Raw genomic sequence first — 23,017 nt, 5'->3', positions numbered from 1 at the left:
ATACGAAAACTGTTTGTAGACATGTTCTAAGCATCCACATGTATAAAGAAAAGAAGCCAACATTGCATCTGCCGCGAACGTCGTGTTTTTTGCGTGGTGGGAGTGAGGCCCTGGGCTGGTTTTATACGTGGCTTTGTTTGGGTGGTGACATCAAAGGCTAAAGCCCACTTTGCAGTACTATATTTTCCCTTGCTCCAGGAAGCTTCGAACAGTGCCCCACCGGCATTTTTTAACACGCCACTTCGTTTGGTCTTTCAGGTGATTGCGTGTTGCATTGACGTCGGGTTCTACAGATAGTGAATCGACCCTAAGAGAAAAACCGACGTCCCCAAGTTAGGTAAGGCTCTGGCAATCGGCGTGAAGGTATGTGCGCGGAAGATGTTTATTCAACAAAAGCGCATAGGTGTCTGCGGAGTGACCTGATATTGTCCCAGATGGGAGTGATGACTCGATGAATAAGGCGATGAAGAACTCAAGAAACTGAACCTTTAATGTTGGGGAACTTGTGCCGAGAAAACAAAAGTGAAACAGTAGCGTCGCAAGCGTCGAAGTCGGCGTAACCGCAGGGGTCGAGCGCTGAAGCGAGACTGACCCCGGCTCACCACGCGGAGTCCTTTATGCATTTATACATGCATACACGCGTGGGCTTCTGGAGCAATCGACGTAGAAGGTTCGGCGCGTAGAACATCAGAACCTTGGACAAGCAACAGGCTTCTCGAACCAGCGCATCGGAGGACCCTCCAGCGAAAAAGTGGAGGTTCTGCAGGTACTGCACAGCAGTCCATCCGTTATGGTGTGCCACACGCTCGTAGGTGCTGGATCCAGTTCTCGACGTCCTCGTGGATCTCTTCGTGGAAAGGCATCGGCGTACGAGGAGCGACAGGCAGATAGACGATGGAAGGGGCGGCCGGGTTTTATGGGACATAGTCCTCGTCTTTGTCTTCGACTTCTTGGATATAGAAGTCCAAACTCAGGGTGCTGTCCTTGGGTGCGGCGGCTGGCTTCGGCTGCCACTACGAAATGCAGTCTTCTGAGGTCTTGCAATCCAGACTGTCCGGGTACTGCCTGCCTTCTCACAAGTTTCTTTTCTTATTTCTCTCTCTCTCTCTCTCTCTCACCCCTTTACGTTCAGTGTTCCGCCTAAGAAAATTAGACATGCAACTCTTGAAGGCATATAGAAAGACCCCCTTCCAATCTTTTCTGTAGTCGCCGACAGTTTAAGAAGAGAAGGGCGTGGCTTATGATGTTCACGCTTTCTGATTGGCTCATCGGGATATTTATTGGCCAATAGAACAATTTCAGCTGCTGCGGAACGACGGTAAGATGCTTGGGGCACGCCCTGTCAGTTAGCAGTAACTATACGTCTATTGTATAGACCAACTCAACTCTCTTACGTCACGCTATTGTGGTGGCGCTGCTTTCGGCACTGCGCATGCGCAGATGAATTTGGTTTCTGCACACTCCGGACGTTTGCCGACGCCGGGTGCAGTGTGGGAAAACGCAGGCTTCTTTGTGAACGGTGTGCTAATCGAAACAGGGCAGTTTTTTGCTGCAATTATAACGACTTAATTGTAGGTTGCGACGTAATGATCTTATTGCGAGACTCCGCCCCCCTCCCCCCCCCACCCAAAAAAAAGAAAAAAAGGACAACGCTTTGTTTTGCGTTTAATTTGGAATAAAAGAACCTACATTTGGTCCGCGGTCTTCATTATTTGAATAAAAGACGCGATGTCGAAAGCTCGATGCGTCGTTGCCGTGAAGTAAAACAAATGATGCGATTGGTGACGTAGATATTTTTATTTCTTATTTTGTTAGTTTGAAGTCTGCCTTGACAAAGTGTATTTTATCCAACCAAAAGTTGGTGTAAGCTTGCATTTGCTCTGCAAACTCGTATTTGTGTCCTCACAAATGTCTGCAATTCTGTGGATGTTTGTATTTTGAATAGTGTTGCTGTAAACACGAAATGACAGGTTTCAGCTGTTTGTGGGCACTAAAGAAAAGTAAAACATTATTAATATTATTATTATTATTATTATTATTATTATTAATGAACTAAGTGGCGTAGTGACGCCGTTTTTTTATAGAAACTCGGGAGTGGAAACTTAGCTATGGAAGCGGTAGCTTTATAAGGTCAACCAACCACAGGAGCCGCGTAAGCACGCAATACGAAGGTCGGTCAGTCCGTACAAACTAAACTACATTGAAAAAAAAACAAAAAAAAAAAAAACGGCAACCGGTGCCAGGGATTGAATCCCGGTCACCGGTGTTCTAGCCGAGTGTAATGCTGACTGAGCTACCGACCCAACCTGCAGGAACGGGAGGAGCAGAATCAGGTGGTGTCAGAAAGCGCGCGGAGCAGAGAGGGATGGAGAGGGCAAGAACGAGGAGAGCAAAAAGAGGTGCTGTTCTTCCCGAGCAGTCGTACAGAGGCGGCATGGAGAACAGCGTGTCGGTACTCTAGAATATGTCATATACTGCGGCTCATATAGGCTACGTCGGCGCGCATGCTGGAAGTAAATAACGGAAGGGGCTAGCATCGTTAGAAACGCAAATCAAAATTACTTATTTTCTTCCTTTTTTTCTAGTTTATTTCTTCGCTGTTTTTATTCTTTTTTTTTGGGGGGGGGGGGGGGGGAGGGGGAGGAAGGAGGGTAGGGCGGAGGAAGTAGAAATGGTGATATCTGGGCATATCCTAGTGCGCTTACAGCGCAGTAATTAAAAAAAAAAAAAAGAAATCCCCCGTGTAATGTACCGTATTGTGTCAGTGCTCCTTCATGAACTGGTCTAGAGTTTTCATCATGGACATCACGTATGGACTCCTGTGACTCTTACTGAGCACGCCTCAAACAGGTCCATTTATGAACGTCACGACTCAATGCAACTCTGTCGGAAAAAAACAACATATAAACGAGAGTGAGGGACACGAGCCATCGTCTGGTAGGCCCCGTCTACTTTGCCCAGGAATTTTGTTCACGCGTTGCATTCGAAACGAGGCAGTAAATCAAGAAAGATTAACCACCAAAACTGACAATACTGAACATGTCTTTCCCCTCTTTCTCTCCCCATTTCTTTCTCTTGTTCTTCCCTTGTCGTGAAGCCTGCTCATGTTAGCGACTCCAGCTTTTAGGGAGTCTCATCACGTGGTCGCATAGTTGAGCACATTACCGCTCGGCTGGTGACCCCCCCACGAATAAAGAAATCGCGACCGTGTATCGCGAGTAGTTAAGTCAATCAACGTGTATGTAGTCGCCAAAGGCTTATAGCGAGTTCGTTTCACACGCACTGACACCGTTCGAGTTCCCTCCCAGAATGCATCGCACTCGCAGAGTGTTGCACGGAGAACTGGACTCAAACGAACTCGCCAAATGCACCGAGTGCAGAAGATTGATGCTGCCGCCATCTATGTTGTAGAAAAGGTACCGACCTCAAACCGAAACTATCGCCTTTCTGTTCGAAGTGATCGGTGGGAATACGAGAGTGCAGTCACCACCAACGTTTATCTACAAACGTTGAACGCTGCAACCTGTAGTTTATAGTTGCGATGACTTCAAGCAACTCGGCTGTAGTTACAGACGGCGTAAATTTCCGCACCCAGCTGTCTACAAAGCAGCTGGTTGCGATCATTCAATTCTTATAACCGTTTACACTGAAGAAAACTGATGACGCTGTCCGAGCAGAAGCTTGATCCGTTTTAGCATGGTATAGGGTGCCTCAATGTCCTTCTGTTTAGGGTGATGCCACCCTTTGTAGTACCCGATGCCGACAGCACGCGCTCACAGGTAAAATACAAAGAAATCGACGAAAACAAAATGTCGCCGTAGCACAGTCAGCGCCACGAGCGCGTGCAGGGACACGTTCTTTCACGCGCTTCTGAACAAAAAATAAAAATAAAAGTGTGAGACAAAATGGCCAGATGTCTCCACCCTAAGCAAAGCGCACATGAAGGCACCCTAGCATGGTATTATGCGCGAACCACAGAAAGGGCACGGCTTAAAACTAGCCTGTTGGAATATCCAACAAAACTTTCCGTGGGACTTTCGATTTCGATCGTCATTACAAGTAGATCAGATATTAGCCTTGGTGAGGACGTCGAGAACGAGAGCTTTCTCGAACAAAATACGACGGGGCAAGTTAGCTGACGTAGGTAAATGTTAAACATGATGATGTTGCCCAATCCTCGGGTAAGGTCACTATGTTTAGCTTTCTCTGATGCTTATTTGGCAGTCAGAGGTTTCTGCTGAGGGAGTTTTGTCGACAAATGTTCAATTTTTCACCCGCACACGGTTGTTGATAAACATCTCGGGGGCCGCTGGTGCGTTTGTTCTGAGCTTTTCTTGACACACTGTATAGTTCAGCGTCTGTACGGCAACAGAGGGACTTAAAACCTATAAATAAAGCACGGGTTGTCATGTGCTTCCTTCATGAAATAGCAGACGCTCACAATTCAAGCTCGCGTCTGATTTCGTTGCCCGCGGGACGCGATTTCTATCAGAAAATCTACTTTTTTTCCTTTCGGTTCCGCGACACATCGTAGCAGACGAACCCCCGTCGTCTGCTCCCGCTCCTCGCCGGCCTCGCCGGAGCGAGGCATGACGGGATTGCATTTTGGCGCACGCCCGATTTTCTCGGTGCAGCGAGTGCATGCACGCGTGGGGTGCCGCCGCTGAAACGAACTTGGAGAGTGCAACCACTCGTGGAGTTCCTGCCGAAACGAACTCGCTTTATGCCGCGAGTGGGCACGCGTGGACATGAGTGCCGTGAAACGATCTCGCTATTAAAGGGCAACTCCGCTTAATTTCAAAAATTTTGAGATAGTGGCCGATTTTGCTTTTTGAAACACTCAAAAACAATCCCCAATCCTTTGTTTCGCGAAAAATAAAATATTTTTCGTGTAATTTTACTCTAGCCATGATCACAAACCGAAACCGAAACGGTGGCAAAGCCGGACAACATTGTGTATTCGGCATCACTAAGCATGTACACCCACGATAAGAGGGGAAGAAGCAGCTCCCCTCTTATCAGGATCCTCCTTTGTGCCTCCTGGATTAGCACAGGCGTCGCTATTCTCCTCCCAGAAGATTATAGAAGATTAACCTGTCACTCAAAATTCTTACAAAAGCAGCTTCCCTCTCCTCCTTTTACTTGGTGTTCAAAAGTATGCGATGTAAGTTGTAACACAAGCCGCGCTCAACGAGGCGATCGGCTTATCAGTAGTATCAATAGTCTAGCGCCGGGCCGGCCGAGCGCGTCACTCACGTCTTTCACGGCGCTGGCGCCACCCGTGCTCTCCCCGGGAAAGAAAACAAAATTGAAAAAAAAAAAGAAGCTGTACATGTTTGATGACGTCGCGGACGTGCCGGGAGAAGGAATTTGGAGGAAGCGGAAATGCAGCCGGGCAGTGTTGTCTGGCCCGCACGTCTCAACCAAAACCAGCGGATTCGTGCTTGTCAAACTTTGACAGCGATTTTAATGAACTTCTAGGCGGAATTTCGTCGTAATATTTGCCATGGGGGTTTGGTAGATGATAACAAAGAGAACTGTATAGTTTTGCACTACTGGAAAAGAAGCGGAGTTGCCCTTTAAAGAACGCAGGGCGTGGAGACGGGCCCGTACATCGTATTATCACCTTATTATCATATCATTTTCTCTCCTCAGCCAATGAGAATGCGGCTTCAGCCGACAAGAACGCCCAACAGCAAATAAGGGTGCAAGAACAGTGAGCACAATAAGCCCCGCCTTGCGCTGCTTATGCTATCAGTGACTATGGAAAACGGGTGGCCAAAGTAGGGGTTACGGCTTCCTGAAAAACACACTCCTGCCCGCAGGACAAAGGTGGAAATAGATATAGAATAATCTAGTTATAATTAAAGGCGCACAAGAACAATTCACACTAAAACGCGTACACCAGTAAAACGGAACCACTCATTCAGCGCTCACAATCAAACCAGTGTTGTATCTAGTGTTCTACGCCGTATGCACATCCGCCACACTTCGTTGGTTTCTCTTTTATTTGTTTATTTCTTTCAGTACCCTCAAGGCCGTGAGGTACTACGGAGGGGAGTGGGAGAAGACAAATATGGAATAGAAACAATATACAAACACTAAAAGCCAAACACTAAAAACGTAAATAATTAAAAAGAAAGTGTAAACAAGTTTAGAAAATATAGAACAATGCAAACAAACAGGGGCAAATATTAACAGAAGTAAGGAGTCACCGCACTTTTAAATAAGTCAAAGGACGGTATGTTTACCGATTGGGCGGGAATGCGGTTCCACCCTGAATATATTTTGAGAATAAACGAGTTGTAATAGGCTGAGGTAATGCAATGAGGAATTCCGGCTTTAAATTGATGATGTACGCGCGGTGAGATGAAAAGAGGATTTAACGTTAGTTTGTTTTTAGTGAAGTATAGGAATGATAAATTTTATAAAAAGAAACACTAACGAGATATTTTTCGGCGTAATGAACGAGTAGGAAGTGATAAATTAGTTTCCATAGTTCAGACACTAGATGTGCGATGATAGTAAGTTTAAAACGGGCTCTGCGATTCTGTAGGGCTTCAAGGTTAGCCACGAGTGTTAAGAGAAACGGATCCCAAATTGCTGCGGCATAGTCTAGTTTGGAACAGACAAGGGGTTTATGTATGAGTAGTCTCTCTTTAGGTAACCGAGCACGGAGTTAGCATGGGTGGTAATGTGGTCCGTATGCGTTTTCCATGACATGTTAGAATTGATGTAAACGCCAAGGTACTTGTAGCATGGTACAGTTTCAAGGGGAATGTCAAAAACTGAGTGAGAGGGAAGATGTAGTAATTCGACGGGAGATTTTCGTCGTTTTACATTTGTAAGTATTAAGGGACATTTGCCACAAATCACACTAATCAGCCACAGCTTGTAAGTCCTTTTGAAGAAGGGTGCTGTCACTAGTATTAGTCACTTCTCGATAAATTGCACAATCATCAGCGAAGAGGCTAATAGATGATGATACACACAAGACATTTATGTCAATTAAAACAATTGCCCCAACACAGACCCTTGCGGTACACCAGAAGTAACAGGTTTAAAAGAAGAATTTACATGGGTAGCATAAACGAACTGAGAACGATTAGATGAAAAATATGTAATCCAAGACACCGCGTTATGATCGAGATTCGGTTGACTAAGTTTAAAAGGTAAGCGTTTATCAGGAACTTTGTCAAAAGCTTGGCAGATATCTAAAAAAAAAAACCAGAGTGGATCTGGGACCCACGGTCAAGTATGGAAAGCACATCATTAGTGAAGGTCAGTAGTTAAGTCTCACATGAAAGGGATTTACGAAAGCCAACTTGGGATGGAGAAAAAAGGAATTAGAGTCTAAGTAGTTAAACAAATGAGTGAATATTATTTGCTATAAAAGTTTACAAGTTGTGCTGATTAAGGAAATGGGACGATAGTTAAGAGGACTATGTTTATCGCCATGCTTATGGAGTGGAATCACCTTCCCTATTTTCCTCTCCTCAGGTAATACACCAAAAGCAAGAGATGGCTCGAAAATCTCGAAAAAGTAAATTAAGATATGATATTTCTATCCTTATAAGTGTGGAGGGGACATTGTCAAATCCAAAAAAACGAACATGTTTTTAAGTTATCAATCAACTTTATAATTCCGTCATAGTAAATTACAAGAGGATCCATAGGCAAAAAGTTATAATTAGGGTACAAAAGGTGGAAGGATTCATCATCTACACAGAACGCTTTCACAAAAATGTCATTTAAGATTGAGGCACAATGGTCATTTGGAGTAAACACACCATCATTAGTGAACGAGATATCGTTATTTCTGGTTCCATTCATAATGCGCCGAAACTGCTTAGGACTGTTTCACGTTAAAAAAAAATATTAGCTTGTCATCCCTGATGGCAAGTTTATAAGCATCTTCAGCTCCATGATAGGTTTCCCAACGTGCGTCACTACAAGATAGCTTTGCAGAACGGGAAAAAAAACATTTCTTTTTATTGTTAAGGCGCTTAAGTGTTACATTAAATTTTGAAGACAAGGAATTCGTTTTAACAACCTAGTATATAAAACGAATAAGTTAATTAGGGACACTAATTTATTTCTAAATATGTAAAAATTTCTTTCAACCGAATGTTCAGAGAGATTACGAAGGAATTCGTCGAGGAAGTCAGCTTTATAGCACCACAATTTGCTTTACTATAGTCAAAGAAATGTCTTGCTGATTTACTAATATCAAACATTGGTGTAAGTAACGAGAGATGTAGAATGGAGTGATCGCTAATACTCAATAAGTAGAATATGGAAGAGGCCAGGTTAAAATCTGAGGCAAGAATGAGATCTACAACAGTGGCCGGAGACTCAGTGACTCGAGTAGGTTCAGAAACAAGTTGCATTAATAAAAAAATCCAAGCAAAGATTGAGGAAATCAGAGTAAATTGCAGAACCGCAAGTGCACTCTAAGAAAAAAGTTGGCCTCAAGGGACTAACGGCAGCATTTGGTCCTCTGAACTCCCAGTTGCTCCCCGAAAGGACCATCTGGCTCAAGCTAGGTACCGTGCGCAGGGCCGGCGTTAGGCATGGGCGAGCGGGGCGGGCGCTCCGGGCCCCGCGCTTACGACAGGGCCCCGCAAGTGACAGAGGGGCCCCGCGGTCACTCGCCGGTTGAACTTTTTGTAAAATTTCAACATCGCCACTACAGATAACTTTCATTGCTGAATTTTCCAAAGGAAAAAAAAATAGTTAGCTGACCGACGGGCGCGGGGGGCCCTTCGCCAATTTGCGGATTGCTCCACCCGGACAGAAAAATTCCTGTGTTACAAAACTAACCTCTCCTCGTGGTGTTTTCCAAAGGAAAAAATAGCTGGCCGACGGGCGCGGGGCCCTTCGCCAATTTGCAGACTGTTCCACCCGGACAGAAATGAACTTGCCCGTCCTAGACTGTGTGATATTCCCATTGGGCTGGGCACTCGCGTAGTGTATTGTTGCTTTCCTTCATATCTTCGTATAGTCTATGTTTTGTAATGTTATTTTCTCGTTTTCCTTGTTGTGACTTTATGGCTGGCGTGCGTCGATAGCACCTTTGTAATTGCTCAGTTCTCTGTTCTGTTCATTTATTGCATATATAAAAAACCAAGCCAATCTGCACATAGCACTACTCAATAAATACACACCAGAGATATCCCGCATGATAATGTGCCCGTCTCGTTTTTTTCCTGTTTAGTATAAGCGAAGGTATTTTTAAATTTCAGATTTTGCTTTTTAAACTTTTGTTGACATTTTTTTTTTTTTTACTTTCTTGCCCTGGGCCCCGCGTTATGTAGCGCCGGCCCTGACCGTGCGCAAAAGCTGGGGACTAACTGCCCTCGACTGGGACTAACCGATAGGCGTGCGCGAGCAAAAGCAGCCATTAGTCCCCCTCAGACAAGGTGCATCTGTGTGATTTAGTCCCCGAAGGCAAACGGAATGTTCGCCAGGAGGCCGGATGCTATTTCGCTTGTCTTGCGGATCGGCGAGACTCAGCCCAGCACGGCTGAAAGTGTTGACAAAACTCGGACGAGACCGGCGAAGTTGTTTAATGTGCCACGAACGTTCGGACATTACATGGTAGAGGTTCACGCGTTGTGCGAATGCAAATTAACGAATGTGTTAACTCTACTTCACCCACCTATCTTGTCAAAAATGATCTGTTGACATTTCACAAGTCAAATTCACGTAATTCGCCTTCGCGCAAAAAATGACCATTTATCCAAACGCAACACCTCCAAATACTGACACTTTTTTCTCTTAAATGAAACTTAGGAGTTTGTAGAAGCCGCGATTTTAACACCGGAGTCTCGCAGTCAGAATAAATGGTCCGTTCAATCGCTAAAACTGAGTTACTGAGAACAAGTCGAGCCTCTTCTCTGCGTCTCCCCGTAACCAACCTTTCTGGGTAGTCCAATGTCGAACTCAAAATCCCCAACGACACACTTGGTGCTCGGCACGTTCCACTTAAACAGCACATTCAGAGGCAGTATACAGACGTCTTCATGCCATCGTCGGAACGGACCGCGCTCGGAATGTCACCCATGGCGACACCCTGCTAATACAAAACAAATGGGAACTAAAAAAAAAAAGGCCCCCGAGAAAACTGAAAAGAGAGAGAGAGGGAAAAAGAACGTGTTTGCTTGTGCGTCACTTGACCGGCGAGTTGAAAATGGCGACCTTCGACCTTCTCCCGTCCTTCGGGTATTGGTGTGTCCTTGTGTCGTGTGTAGTGAAAGGGGGACAAGAGATTTTTGGGGAAAAGAGATTTCCCATCCCCCTCCCACCAACCCCCTACCCCGCATTCCTCGCTCACGCGGGGGGTAGGGCAGAGGGGAGGGTCCGTCGGGAAAATGGGAAGGGGTCTTTGTTTGAAAAGAAACTGCTTTTAGTATACACATTTGCAAGTCCGGCTTCAGGGCGCTGCCATCTTGCTCGCTGGGGTGCGCTTGGACGCGTCCTAATCTGAGTACGAAGCCTTGCTAAGGCGTCATAATCAGATTATGGCCGCGCCCAAGCGCACCCCAATGGGCAAGATGGCGGCGCCCTGAGACCGGACTTGCAAACGTGTATACACCTTTCCAAAAAACACTCGACCCCAGGGGCAACAGACCGTTTTCGAGCCCAGTCACTGAGTTTGAGGCTAGACTCTCACCGGCGTCCCTCCTAACCCTAACCGAGTGGACTGTGATTTCAACAGGCGCAGCCTGCGTAGGCGCAGCTACAAACGCTGCTGGCGGCTAAATTTTCGTCTTTTCACGCTATATTTCGTGTTTCATGGTACATGCATGTTCCCTAGGACATTGAGAAAGCATTGTGCCACATTTTGAAAAAAAAACAAAAAAAAAAGTTGAAAACTATTTTTGTTGGGTACGCGCGCGACAGAACGAATGCGACTAGAATCTATAGTTCTTGTTATTTTTTTTTTCTTACGATAAGTTTTGACGGCGCCGCGGGATTCGCCGCATGTTAAACGACAAAGCGCTTTGCTGTCAAAAATAAATCGCAACAGAAGAGGGCCGAAAGGCATGCATTTTTCACGCTCACAAATAACGTGTTTACCGATGGACAGGACACAGACATACGATTGAGGAAGTGTTAACATTCGAACAATATATCGTACATACCACACGATGCAGCGTTATCCGAAAAGAATTTATTTGAGAAAGATCTCAAATAACACAGTCACAGCTAGTCGACGACAGTCGCATCTTGACGATCGGACGGAATCCGAGATGACTTCGTTTTGGGGGACGTTTTGGGGAGAGCTTCCTTTTTTCCCAACCGCACCAAGGCAAAGAAACGAACGCGACTGACCCGTTTCTCACCCCAACCCGGACAACTATTTTTGGAGGTGACTGAGGATCCTACGCTGATTATCTCTGGGAGGGGGGAGAACAGTGTTCGCAAAATCGCGTCGAGGGTCGTTCGACGTCCTTCGCCTCCTTCGTTTCCCGTGAATGTCGAGCAGAAAAGCTTAAATGGCAAGCACTTAGCAGCCTTATTTCTCACAATGCAAGATAGCACAAAACGGGTATGCAGCACGCATAAAAAAAATAAAGTAAGTGGAAACGTTTAAGAGGGGCGAGAAAACATCGAATGAAAAACCGCAAAAACGTCGGTAGAGAACCGCGCTGAGCGGGTCTTCACAGTCCCAGAGAGTGGCAGAACATTTCTAGTTGATAGAGGGCGCGAGAGTCGCACCAGCCGCGTCAGCATCAGCAACATGGCGGCGGCCTAGGAGCGTTTTTTGGAAAGGTGTATAGAAATTTTCCACAGGGGCGCCGCCATCTTGAATTGTCGTCACTTCCAGTATGGGCGACGAAAAAAAAGTAAAACGTTTCAACCTGTAACCAGTAAAAAAATAGAGTGGAGCCAAAACGATACTGTGTGACGGTTAGGCTTATATCCTAAATGTCTTCTATTGGCGTGGTGAGGGCAAAGTAATGTTTTCGCCCATACTGGAAGTGACGACAATTCAAGATGGCGGCACCCTTGTGGAAAAGGTCTATACTAAGCTGAGTTGAGTTCGACGTGGGCGCGTTGGTAAAGTTGGTGAAGTCGTCTCCCATCATTGCGGGATCCGGTTTGGATTCGCGGTGCTGCAACGCTGTACTTGATCTGTTCTGAAGTCACAAGACAAGGGAACTCGATTAAGGTATGTCGAAGTACTTCTTTTTATGGTATATTCATTAACTGCGGCTTCAGAAAGTGTTTTATTTTGAGCGCGTTCTCTAGCTTCCAAAGCGCGCGCCATGCTCTATTCTTTTTGGCACCATGGTTGCTTATTCTGTTATGCAGCACAGAGACCTGATATTCAATAGTATCGAGCAAAACGCCGGTTCTACCGATGGATTTTTTTTGCGTGTGTGTTTTGCAGACCCTGGCAGGATCGCTTTACCATAAAGGCCTGCTCACACATGCAGCAGAGAGCTACAAGCATAGCGCTGACCTAGCGCTAAGCGCGTGCTGACGGGAGCTTTCACCAGCTTTGTATCGCGCCGTCAAAACTGTTGCTCATGGCAGACGAAAAGCAGCTCACGACACGTGAGCAGCACTACTTCAGCGCTTCGCTGCGTGTGAGAACCGGCCTTAATGGATACATTTATTCGATTGTACAGACTTTTGCGTTGATGGCGGGAGCTCGTTCCGTCACTTTGAAGCATAGTTTGAGCACGCACACGCTGGGTCTGTAATTCGCAGCGAACGGTCTACTAAAAATATAATATTGCGCTGGTCTGCTGCCAACAGATCGCATGTTAGATATGAACCATTGTAGCACTTTTCTAGCCATTTGGTATTTTATTATGTGTATGTTATACGTCATACTTTTCTTGAACGGGTATTTCACGCTGCCCCTGTTGCTAATAATCCAAACTCCTCGCAAACAGACAAGAAGCTGCCGGTGCCCCAATAAACGGTGCCTAGACCACGACCGGTTCGGACAGACGTCCCAGTGTTCAAGCCATCGTCGACGCAAATGCACTCTTCGGAATTTTGCTTTATTGTGGATTCTACCGTTCAGGAACTTTGACTTCAGTCATCCTTGAATGCGATGTGTATCTACGAGTTAATAAAGCTACGTTTAACCTGAACTGCACAATTTCGTATCGGAGATTTGTGGCTCGGGACCAAATGTAAAGGATAAACCTTTAGTCCCAGGGGTCTAAATCCAAGGGCGCAACGTTTAGACCCAGGGGTCCAAGTGCAAGGGCCTAACAGTTGGTCCTCGGGGTTCATTTGAAACGTTGTAACAATTAGTCCCCGGGGTCCAAGCGCAAGGGCCTAACAGTTCGTCCTCGAGGTTCAATTGAAACGGTGTAACAGTTGGTCTCAAGGGACCAACTGCAAGGGCCTAACAGCTGGTCCTCGAGGTGCAACTGAAACGGTGTAACGGTTAGTCCCAACGGTGCTAGTGCGAGGGACTAACGGACAGGCGCAACTGTTGCTCCCGTTACAGTTGCTCCCCTAGGGGACTAACGGTGGTGGCAGCGCATTTGGTCCCCCGAGGGACTAAGATCGCGCTCCCTTTTTTCTTAGGGTGTGGTAGTTGGAAATGCTCCAGACCAGTCGATCAGGCGCAAATTGAAACCACCAAGTAAAATAAAGGTGCAAAAGGGAACCTAGATGTAAATGTGCATCACGCATCACGTGCGTGACGCAACATGCATAACGCATCATGTTACTAGGTAAATCAACTCTTTCTCAGATAAGATTATAGAAGGGTTGCTAACACATTTTTCATTCAACCTCACAACGTTCTCAGCCTTAATAATTTCTCGCGTGAGTTGTTAAAAAGTCTTGCAGATAACAGTGCAGCTTTTTAAGTCTACTTAGCATACGCAATCCCTACAGTAGATGCCTAGATGCCCAGAATTTGCTGTTTTGATGTGACTGTCATGCTCTCTTTAGCGGTCACTTACACATCTTCCAGTTTGTCCTAGATATGGTCTGCCACACAAGAGGGAAATAGAATAAACCCCTTCTTCAGTGCAAGGGATGTAAAGGGCTTTATGCTTTCTAGTGCAGCCTATGGTGTGAATTGGAATAGATCTGACCTTTTTTTGCATAACCTTAAGAGTTTGTTGGGGACTGAAAAGAATACTTCTCGAGACATAACTTCTTGTGATAGTGTGAGATGTCGTGATTCTAAGGTATAACTGCTGGCCTTTTCATTCTGTCTCTTGACTTGCCCGCTGCACTTTCACCGTTTTTATTTTTTATGAGGTCTTCAGTTACAGAGGTTAATAGGTGTGCGGCGTATCCCGCTTCTTGTAGCCTAGATATTTCTGCCACAAAGCATACTTGGGCCGAATGCTGGCAGGACTTGTTAATAGAGTTTTTGAATAATATGTTTATTATACACTATTTTACCAACTTTGAACTACCTTATTAAATTAAAGGAGAGGCACACAAGCAACAAACATAGTGGAAAAAAAAAAGAGTCGGACTCGGGGGTTTAGGAATCATAAAGATTTATATAACTGCTCTAAACAGTTTTTAAATATGTTCAGACCGTTATATGCAATGCTTGAGATGTCGTTTTCGTTTACAGTATGTCTAACAGTATTAAACATCATCAACTTAGAGGTACACTTTCAACACTTTTGAACCGTCCAGGCACCTGTGCAGGAATCCGTCATTATCTGTGAGGTACAGGTCACTAAGAACTGGTGAGATACACCGGTTCTTATACCGAATGCTGGACTTAACGAATCTTTGCTCAGACATAAAAAAAAAAACAAGAATCTTAGTTTAGAAATATTTGTCAGGGCAAATGCACATAACGTTGACTGTCCCTTAAGAGTGATTGTATCGGGAAAGGGTACCTAGCGAAAGTCAGTAACATTATTTTCACAAAAAAATTAAACTACCTAACAATCGACGATCACTCCTTGCCAGAAAACTCAGATGAGGTCATATTTTTTTTTAAGAACATAGTGACAACGACTTCCAAGCCTTTTCAATTTACATTAGACTTATATTATGCATTGGCTCAAGAACAGCTATTAGTATGTATCGATGACCGTATTGATTCGTTTGGCGGTATCGCCATCCGAAATGCATCGGGACCTTCTCAAAGTAGTTTTCTGGAGTCGCTCACCGTTTACTTGAAATCTACCTGCCCTATACGTAGGATAATAACATCCTCCTACAAGAAAGTGAGTGAGCATCAGATCATGCATTGCACCAGTTCTTAGTGACCTGCATGTCGCACATCACTGCATAATCCCGTATAATTGCCTCGACAGTTCAAAAGTGGTCAAAGTGTACGGCTACGTTAATTTTTGTTTTACTCTTAGACATGAACGAAAACGACTTCCCAAGTATTATGTTCAAAGTGCTCACCAATTTAAAAAAAAAAAAAAAAAAAGGTTTGATCAGTAGGAGATAATTCGCGAGTTTCCAGTGGGAGGATTTATAAGATTTGTAGACCAAAAACAACACTGAGTTGATATTCAGCGCTGAATGAGCCGTTCTTTTCTTTTTTACGGGTGTGCGTGTCTCAGTGTGAATTGTTCTTGTGCGCCGTAAATTATAAGTACGAATGGGCAATTCAACCGATCCTTCATCTCAAGAAAAATAGAGACCCTTTTTTTTTCTTTTTTGCAAGCCTTGTGCCACCGTAATTTACAGGGATCAGTGGCTGAGTGTGTTCGCCTGACTAATCTCTATTGAAGTAGGCTGAATCGCTGATCGGGAGCCCGTCGGTGGCACCGCCGGCGGCCGTTGCTTGACACCAGGATACACTCAAGTCTATGGGAGAAACTCACGAAAGTAGGAATTAGTATGTGGTGCTCGAAGGCGAAAGTTGTATGGTGTGCTGCGATCATTGTATCGGGTGTTTGAAGTTCGAATCGGCATTTGACCAGCGTTTAAACGACTACTAAGAGATTAAACATTCCAGGGCACCCACGGCTGAACTGGCCACCTTGCCCTTGTAGTGGAGTAAACAAAACAAAAATTTCCGTCAATAAGACCATCCTCGGGGAAGCCCACAAGTTGATGAATGTCGAAAAAGTTTTATCTTGCCAGCGGTTTTCCGTAAGTAAGCAACTTCCACGTTGCAAAGACATCAAGCTTGTCGTCTGCTAAACTCAACTCATCAAAACCGCCACCGACCCCGCGGTAACTCTAGGCAACTCTTGCCTCATTGAGCTGCACTCCTTTTTTCACCCAGCGGAGTCACTTTCAACCACAAAACTTTTATTGATAAGAACTGCGAGGGCTGTCAGTTTTAATGTTTGTACACTTTCCGAAAAGTAGCCAAAAAGTTTCAGTGCGGACATCTTAGAAACGGCACTTTTTATCGTTTTTCCCATAAAGTGCATCAGGTGGTGTCAAGCAATGGCTGCCGATGGTGCCACTTGATCCCAGCAAAACAATCGTCGATCAGCGATCCAGCCTACTACAATAGAGATCAGTGGTTAGCCCATCGCGGGCGCACGTGGAGGGAAAGCTCTCGCCGCAGATCCCAGTGCTCCTGGTTTGATTCTCCACTTCTTCCCGTTTCGATCTGGATGAGCATCATACCGGCGTGCGATCATATATCAGTACTGCGTGGTGCACGTTAAAGACCCCACGCTAAAGGTAGTAAGTACTCCACTGGCTATATTTCTCGTCGACAGCGGAAGGACAAGACAGCCATTGTGACTGAATAACTTCCTCCTCTCTAAACATACAAGCAACACAATGACTTACTCTTTTTTTTTTACCATAGCTTGAGCACCAGGATCGGAGTGCCTGTCTGGGGCACTTTTTTCAACAATGAAGAGGGTAAAATTAAAACAGCGTGACCCTGACATACAAACACTTTGAACGAACTGCACCGGACTGCAACGACATCATTTGAGCCCAACTTCAAGGTTCTTGTATCACAAATAAGGACGAGCAAAAAACGTAATGAGCAGATGTTTTGTGAGCCGAGATTTGTCGTGTAAAGTAATTGTGTTGTGTGTACGTTTAGACAGCGGAGAGCTAGTCTTCTCCGAAGGGCACCTGGTGCTTCCGCTGTACATTAAAAAACAAAAATTGTTGGCAGTGCGCTACTACTGCCTGGGCCCTTTAACGTGCCTCACGCGGTAGTGATACAATGCCACACGCCGGTACGATGCTCGTTCAGATCGAAACGGGCAGAGCTGTATCAGTGATCACTACTGTGGGAGGCACGTTAAAGATCTCGTCTGAGGTGCACTTCTTCCTTGTATGACGGTTCTGTAACATTGGTCATACAAAATCTGTCTGCAGACATTTTCAAAGCCCATTTATGTATGAACCAAACATGCTTAGAACATGCATGAGGAGTGTCCACACATGATCATGTCACCATGACTGCAGCGAATGCCATGTTTTTTGTATGATGGTTTGTGACAGTGTGACTGCGGGCTTACACTTTATCACAAAAAAGGAAAGCGACGGAGGATTGGACGAGACTCACGAAGTCTGCGAGGTGCTTGATGCCGCTGGGGAACCTGATGGGATCAGCCTGGAGGCGGCCGTTGGCGTCGCGGTCGAAGGTGGACCAACAGTCGTCGATGTTCACGTACACGTACCCAGCATCCCTGTACCCTTCGGACACCAGGATCTCCGCCATCTCTTTGAACAGCCGCTCGCTGGAATCATCCAGACTCTCAGAATCCGAGAAATACCGACCTGCTACACTTTCTCACAGAAGGTTTGAGCAATCAGTCACAGCAGTCTACGGATGGCAGCTCGGTTGGTAATATGACCGGAAAAGTGAAACAGATTCGACCAACGCATGAAGTCGGCGATGTGATAATGAGTGCAGCGTGAACATCTGAAGGCTAGTTCACCCATCTGCGTTCTAGTGCGATCGCCTGTGTCACAAACGCTTGTGACTGTTTACGACGAAAGGACACACTGACGCCATCTAAGGGGTGGATATAGTGGAACAGTTCCGATCTGCACGTCGAGTTTGTGGTTTTTTGCCCATTATTCTTTCACCATTAACTTGATATAAATCTGACAACCTTGTAGGCTTCCATAGTTCGTATATGTGACCTTCCCACTACTGCAGCAATTTCACATCTATACTCGTTGTCAGGCTAAAAAAAGAAGTTTCGCACGAAGTTGTTTTTACAAAATTTGGTTGTCGAAGGAAGAAACAATGCTTTCGGTGTTTGGAACGTGTACGTTTTGATAAAATTAGATAAAACTAATCCGCCGTCGATCACGATCAAACGTAAATCTGTGAACCAGCTTTGATACTTTGGATGCTAACGTCGTTCTCAGCGTCACATCGTGTTAAAGTGTCAAAACATGTTGTTGTTTTGTGCTCTCTTATTTGCCAAGCTCCCACATTAGACCACATTGAATGGCTCTACGACTGCTCTGCAGTAAATCAGATAGATGGATGCAAATGGCTGTACCCAGAGCCGCGTATAGAGAGAGTTGGGTCAATGGGAGGCGCAGGCAGAGCCGGGGCGTGCACCAGACATAGAAAGAGAGCTTGAAATGCTCCCTTGGCCAACCAGAGGCCGAAAAGAATCCCCTAGCGGTGGTAGCAAGAAACAGATTTAATTATAGGTATATGGTTTTAATAAGCGCTGAAGAATTATATGTGGTAACCCTTTATGTTTGAAAATAGGGTGCACGTGATGTTTCGGTTATGATCATGCAGAAAGATTGAAGAGACGATCATGTTCCGCTAAACCCTGATTTGCTCGGACGAAGTGTGACCGCTCGGGTGGCAGATTCCCGGCCTTCGGCGCCTGGCGTTTGGATTATGTGGCACTCGTCCACCATGACTTTGGATGACCGTCATCACGTGCACCATATTTTCAATCACCGAGAGTTACTCCGATGCACTTATTGAGTTCGTTTCTTGCGACCACCACCAGGGTATCATTTCCGGCTTCTGGTTGGCCACATTCGAATTTGTAAAGACGCCCAGCAACACGCCCAACACGCTTTCGACCAATAGAGCCTCCTCGTTTGTCTCCTATACTTCCCAATGAATAATCACACTCTCCACATATACGGCTCTAGCCGTACCATAATAACGGGTGGTAGCTTGCGCCACCCAGCCTAGATGCAAAAGATTTTTTTTTCTCTTTCTTTTTTTAGAGTCTGTCTTTTACCGGCACTCAAGTGTCTACTTATTATCAGAGCGTATGGAGAGCCAATCACTGCTTATGAGCTACAGAGCGTTTCTCATCACAACGGCGTTCATCGCTTCTGATTCGTCTCTGGTTGCTCTGATATATTGGAAGATCCTCCCATTTCAATGACCAATCGCGAGTCATGAATAGTGTCGATCAGAACTTACCTGGACCGAGTTAAACAACCAGATTTCCGAGACGATGCTTGGCGCTCATCAATAATCTCAATCAACCGAGATTTAAATGGTCAGGCGTTGTTCAAAACTAAAATCATGCAGTTCACTTCCGCACATCGCATGCAACGGTCTAACTACAATAATATACAAAGGGGGGAAAACGTCTAGATTGAAAATGCGATGTACCAACTGTACAGTGAGCAATAAGATTTGGCTTTCTATGCGTTTAACACCATTCTATTTGCATTTTTTTAATGAAGATGTACATCTGTAGCACAAAACGCAAGTACATGTGTGGGGAAATTAAAGAAACTAAATTGAAAGAAAAAAAAAAAAAGACGACGTTCCGAACTTTGTTTTGAGGTGAATCAAACCCAGCTGAACCAAAGTGTTTGAAACCGACGGTCAACCGCTAAGGGTGCGACTTGTGAAACGATAGCTATTATGCACCGTTATCCTCTTCTTGTCGCGCGCATTCTCGGGTCAAAGGACGAGGCATTTACACGATGTGCTGCAATTTGCGCAATGCATCCCTCTCAAGAAGTAGGATTAGGCGGAAGAATAGATAGCTGATCAAAAGCGCCGACGTGCCGAGTATGTCCCTCGTAAGTGAATGAAAACCCTTGTGCTTATTTACGAGCTGTGTGATTCGTCGCAATTTAATCAGCGGAATGTTGTCTTCATGAAAGGCAAGCGATGTTGTCGTTTTTTTGACGTGGTCGAAAAGCGACAGCGACAGCGTAAACGAAGCACCGCAAGGAAACCACCCCGTTTCCTTTCCTTTCTTTGCTCGAGTGAATTTGCTTTCCTGTACCAAGAGTAGTAACGATTACGAACTCACCTTATGCAGTTTTCGGGATCACGGGCGCAGTCGATGTTGCACTGGAATCGTTCCCAAGCGAGCCATCCCATAGGCGGTGTCCTGGCGAGTCCGTTCTCGAGACCAGAAACCGTCAAAGTCAGCCCCAGGGCCGCGACGAAGACCAACACCGGTCGCTCCATTAAACCACCTGAAATAGTGTTGTCTATATTCAAATCGTACTTAAAAAAAAGAAAATGTGACGGGTGTAGAAGTTTGTAGGAAGAACCTGAAAATGAAACTTCATAAAATAATTTTCCGCCTCAACCTAATTTTTAGGAAGGTCCAAGATCTGTTGGGGGGTATCAGTGACCAAGTGTGTGAACGCCCCGCAGCTCGGGTCACGAGTCGAATCTGGCACTGCAGAACTCGACAGTGCTAGGTTTAATCTTCAGTCTTTTCCGTTTCGATCTCGACGAGCACCGTACAGGCAAGCACCTCTACTGCATGATGCACCTTCAAGATCCCAGGCTTAGCAAGGGTACGGCACTGGCAAACGTTCTCACCAACGGAGACACCGGACGCATATTGGCGCGGACTAACTTCCCGATGCCTATAAGCATATACACGCAACACAATTAGGTTACCCTTACCGCGAGAACGGCACAAGGAGCGGTATGGGTGCACGGACAGAAGCTGGCGAGGAGGACCGCCAGATCTCCGCGAAAAAATAGACAGCCGTCGTCTTGGGGCTCCAACGCTCGAATGTTTGAATCAACAACCGACGACTCGCCGCCAACTCCGTGTCCTTCCCCGACCAAGACGACGAGGTATCATTACGAGCGACGGGAATTTAAGTGGCGTTCACCGCGCGCCGGTCCGTTGTTCCACTCGGCGCACTTTCCCGTCCACTGTACTTTCGTAAGAAACAGTTTTCGCCCCGATCCTCCCTTGGTAACTTTTTGTACGTGTAAGCGCGGTGGCACGCGGAAAAGAAGACGGGCGGACGGCCGTCACCACAGCATAGCGACTCGATCGGTAGTTCCATTTTTTTTTTTTATTATCCGTTTTGTTCGTTTTTTTTTGTTTTTTTTGCCCTTACGAGCAGTAGGCAGCGTGCCAGCGAGCGGGTAAGCACACACAGTCTACACGGCAGCCGCTGGTACGTGAGACGCGTGCATTCGCAGTTGGAACGCGGGCCACAGCAATACCACCGATACTCGTTTTCACCTGAAGAACAGTGGTAAAAAAAGAGTCCGGCTCCTCGCGGAGTGTTACTAATTTTCACCTTTATGCGGATAATTAAGATATACGTAGGCGCACTTTAGACTAGACATGCGTTATCTTATCAAGACGTACACCTTTCAAACATTAAAAGCATCGCTTCTTCTTCCGACAACGAAATCTTGTAAGAACTACTTTCCGCGGCGTATGAACATTGCGCAAATTTTTTTTTTCTTGAGGTGAAAACCAGTATAAGAAAAGTGCCTGCAACCCTTCCCCCAAACGTGATCGCTAGTGAATTCAGGTAGCGTTGCCTAGAATGCGGAAGGCTCCCTAGTCCCCCGATTCGTAGTCTGTTGCAAAGAAACGAAGAGCATGGCGAGTCCAGACTCCATAGCATCTCCTTATCGCTTTGCAGCCAATCAGATTGTGGCATTAGCAGACGAGAACGCCCAGCAACCAATAACGAAGCTAGAAAGCACGAAGAGGACGAGCCCCGCCCTACGTTCCTTAAGCTGTCGGAGACTGTGTGTAGCAGACGTTAAAGTTCGAGTTTTGTCTGGGTCGGCCAATTTTTTTTGGAACGTTTGGTAAAGTTCGAAGAGGTTGGACTTATGAACGGCGTCGCCCGACACAAGAATTTCTTGTATGTCTTGGAACAACAGAAACCAGTCTTTATGTTTAAAGGGACAGCAGTATGGTCCCGAAGGCTGTGAGAGAAATACCCGACTATTTCATTGATCTATGAAAACAGAAAAAAAGAAAAGACGGGGTAAACGTATTTCTTCTTAGACTATCGAACACAAAAAAAAAATCACAAGCTTTCGATCAAGTTATTACCGCGGCATACTGCTTTCGCAGTGATACTATTTCTACCAAGTATTTAAAAATATTTTTCTATATTTGACACAAGTTTGGTGAATGTTTTAAGTCGTGACCAACTCAAATCCTTTCTATACCGCTCCAAAAACACCACCCGTACCCAAAGCTAAAAGAATTGAAAAAAATAAATAAAAAAACCCGAAACCTGATTTGCGTTTTCCTGACACCCATTAGCTCTATTAAAGTTTATTAAGAATTTGCCGTAACTGCAAGTTCATAAAGCATGTGATCGTTAAAACGTTAATTTAGGACGCACGAGGCCAGAGAATTAAGACTGCTCGAAGGGTCGTACACGTGGCAACCTAAAGAAAATATTTTTTTTTCTTCTTTTTTTTTTTCAATTGCTTCCTTTTCGAAAGGTATCGCAGTATCAAATATTAACGGAGCAGAGTCCGAGTTAAACTTATTTTCGGAACGCGGTAGAAACGCAGCATTTCTAAGTAACTGTTGTCCGTACCTTCGGGCAAGTGGTAATACTATTTACAGACGTCGCGAAACCGCTGCGGCACGAGTTCGACCAGGTTCGACGTTTTCCAACTGCTTTGAAGGCAAAGTTCGACGAGAATTCGACGAAAGTTCAACTTTCGTGTGCATGCGCGAGAAATTAAGAAAAAAAAAAAAAAACTGACACCGCCTATAGCGGATGTAAAGTACCAATATAGAGTTTTTTTTTATTATTTATTTAGCACTTCACAAATTTGAATAAAAAGAAACGTGAAAGTTACACTTTTGCGGTTTTGGCAGGTGTGTTATACGGCTAGGCCGACATAGTACAGGGGGCTAATCGTAACAAT

General features: G+C 45.4%; 1 protein-coding gene across 1 annotated transcript in view; it reads right to left on the bottom strand.

The window, feature by feature from the left end:
* Positions 1-23,017, bottom strand: part of LOC8028507 (alpha-N-acetylgalactosaminidase) — a 45,763-nt gene that overhangs the window by 11,651 nt on the left and 11,095 nt on the right. Inside the window, exons 2-3 of the mRNA XM_029980884.3 lie at positions 20,160-20,328; positions 17,459-17,633 (exon numbers count right to left, since the gene is read on the bottom strand). Of these exons, the coding sequence (XP_029836744.3) occupies positions 17,459-17,633; positions 20,160-20,320 (336 nt within the window). The 5' untranslated portion in view covers positions 20,321-20,328. The remainder of the gene's footprint in view (positions 1-17,458; positions 17,634-20,159; positions 20,329-23,017) is intronic.

This window comes from Ixodes scapularis, unplaced genomic scaffold (genome assembly GCF_016920785.2).
Source record: "Ixodes scapularis isolate PalLabHiFi unplaced genomic scaffold, ASM1692078v2 PGA_scaffold13__105_contigs__length_92229423, whole genome shotgun sequence".
Lineage (NCBI taxonomy): Eukaryota > Metazoa > Arthropoda > Arachnida > Ixodida > Ixodidae > Ixodes > Ixodes scapularis.
Note: the sequence above shows the minus strand (reverse complement) of the source record. Positions and strands in the feature narration are given on the sequence as shown.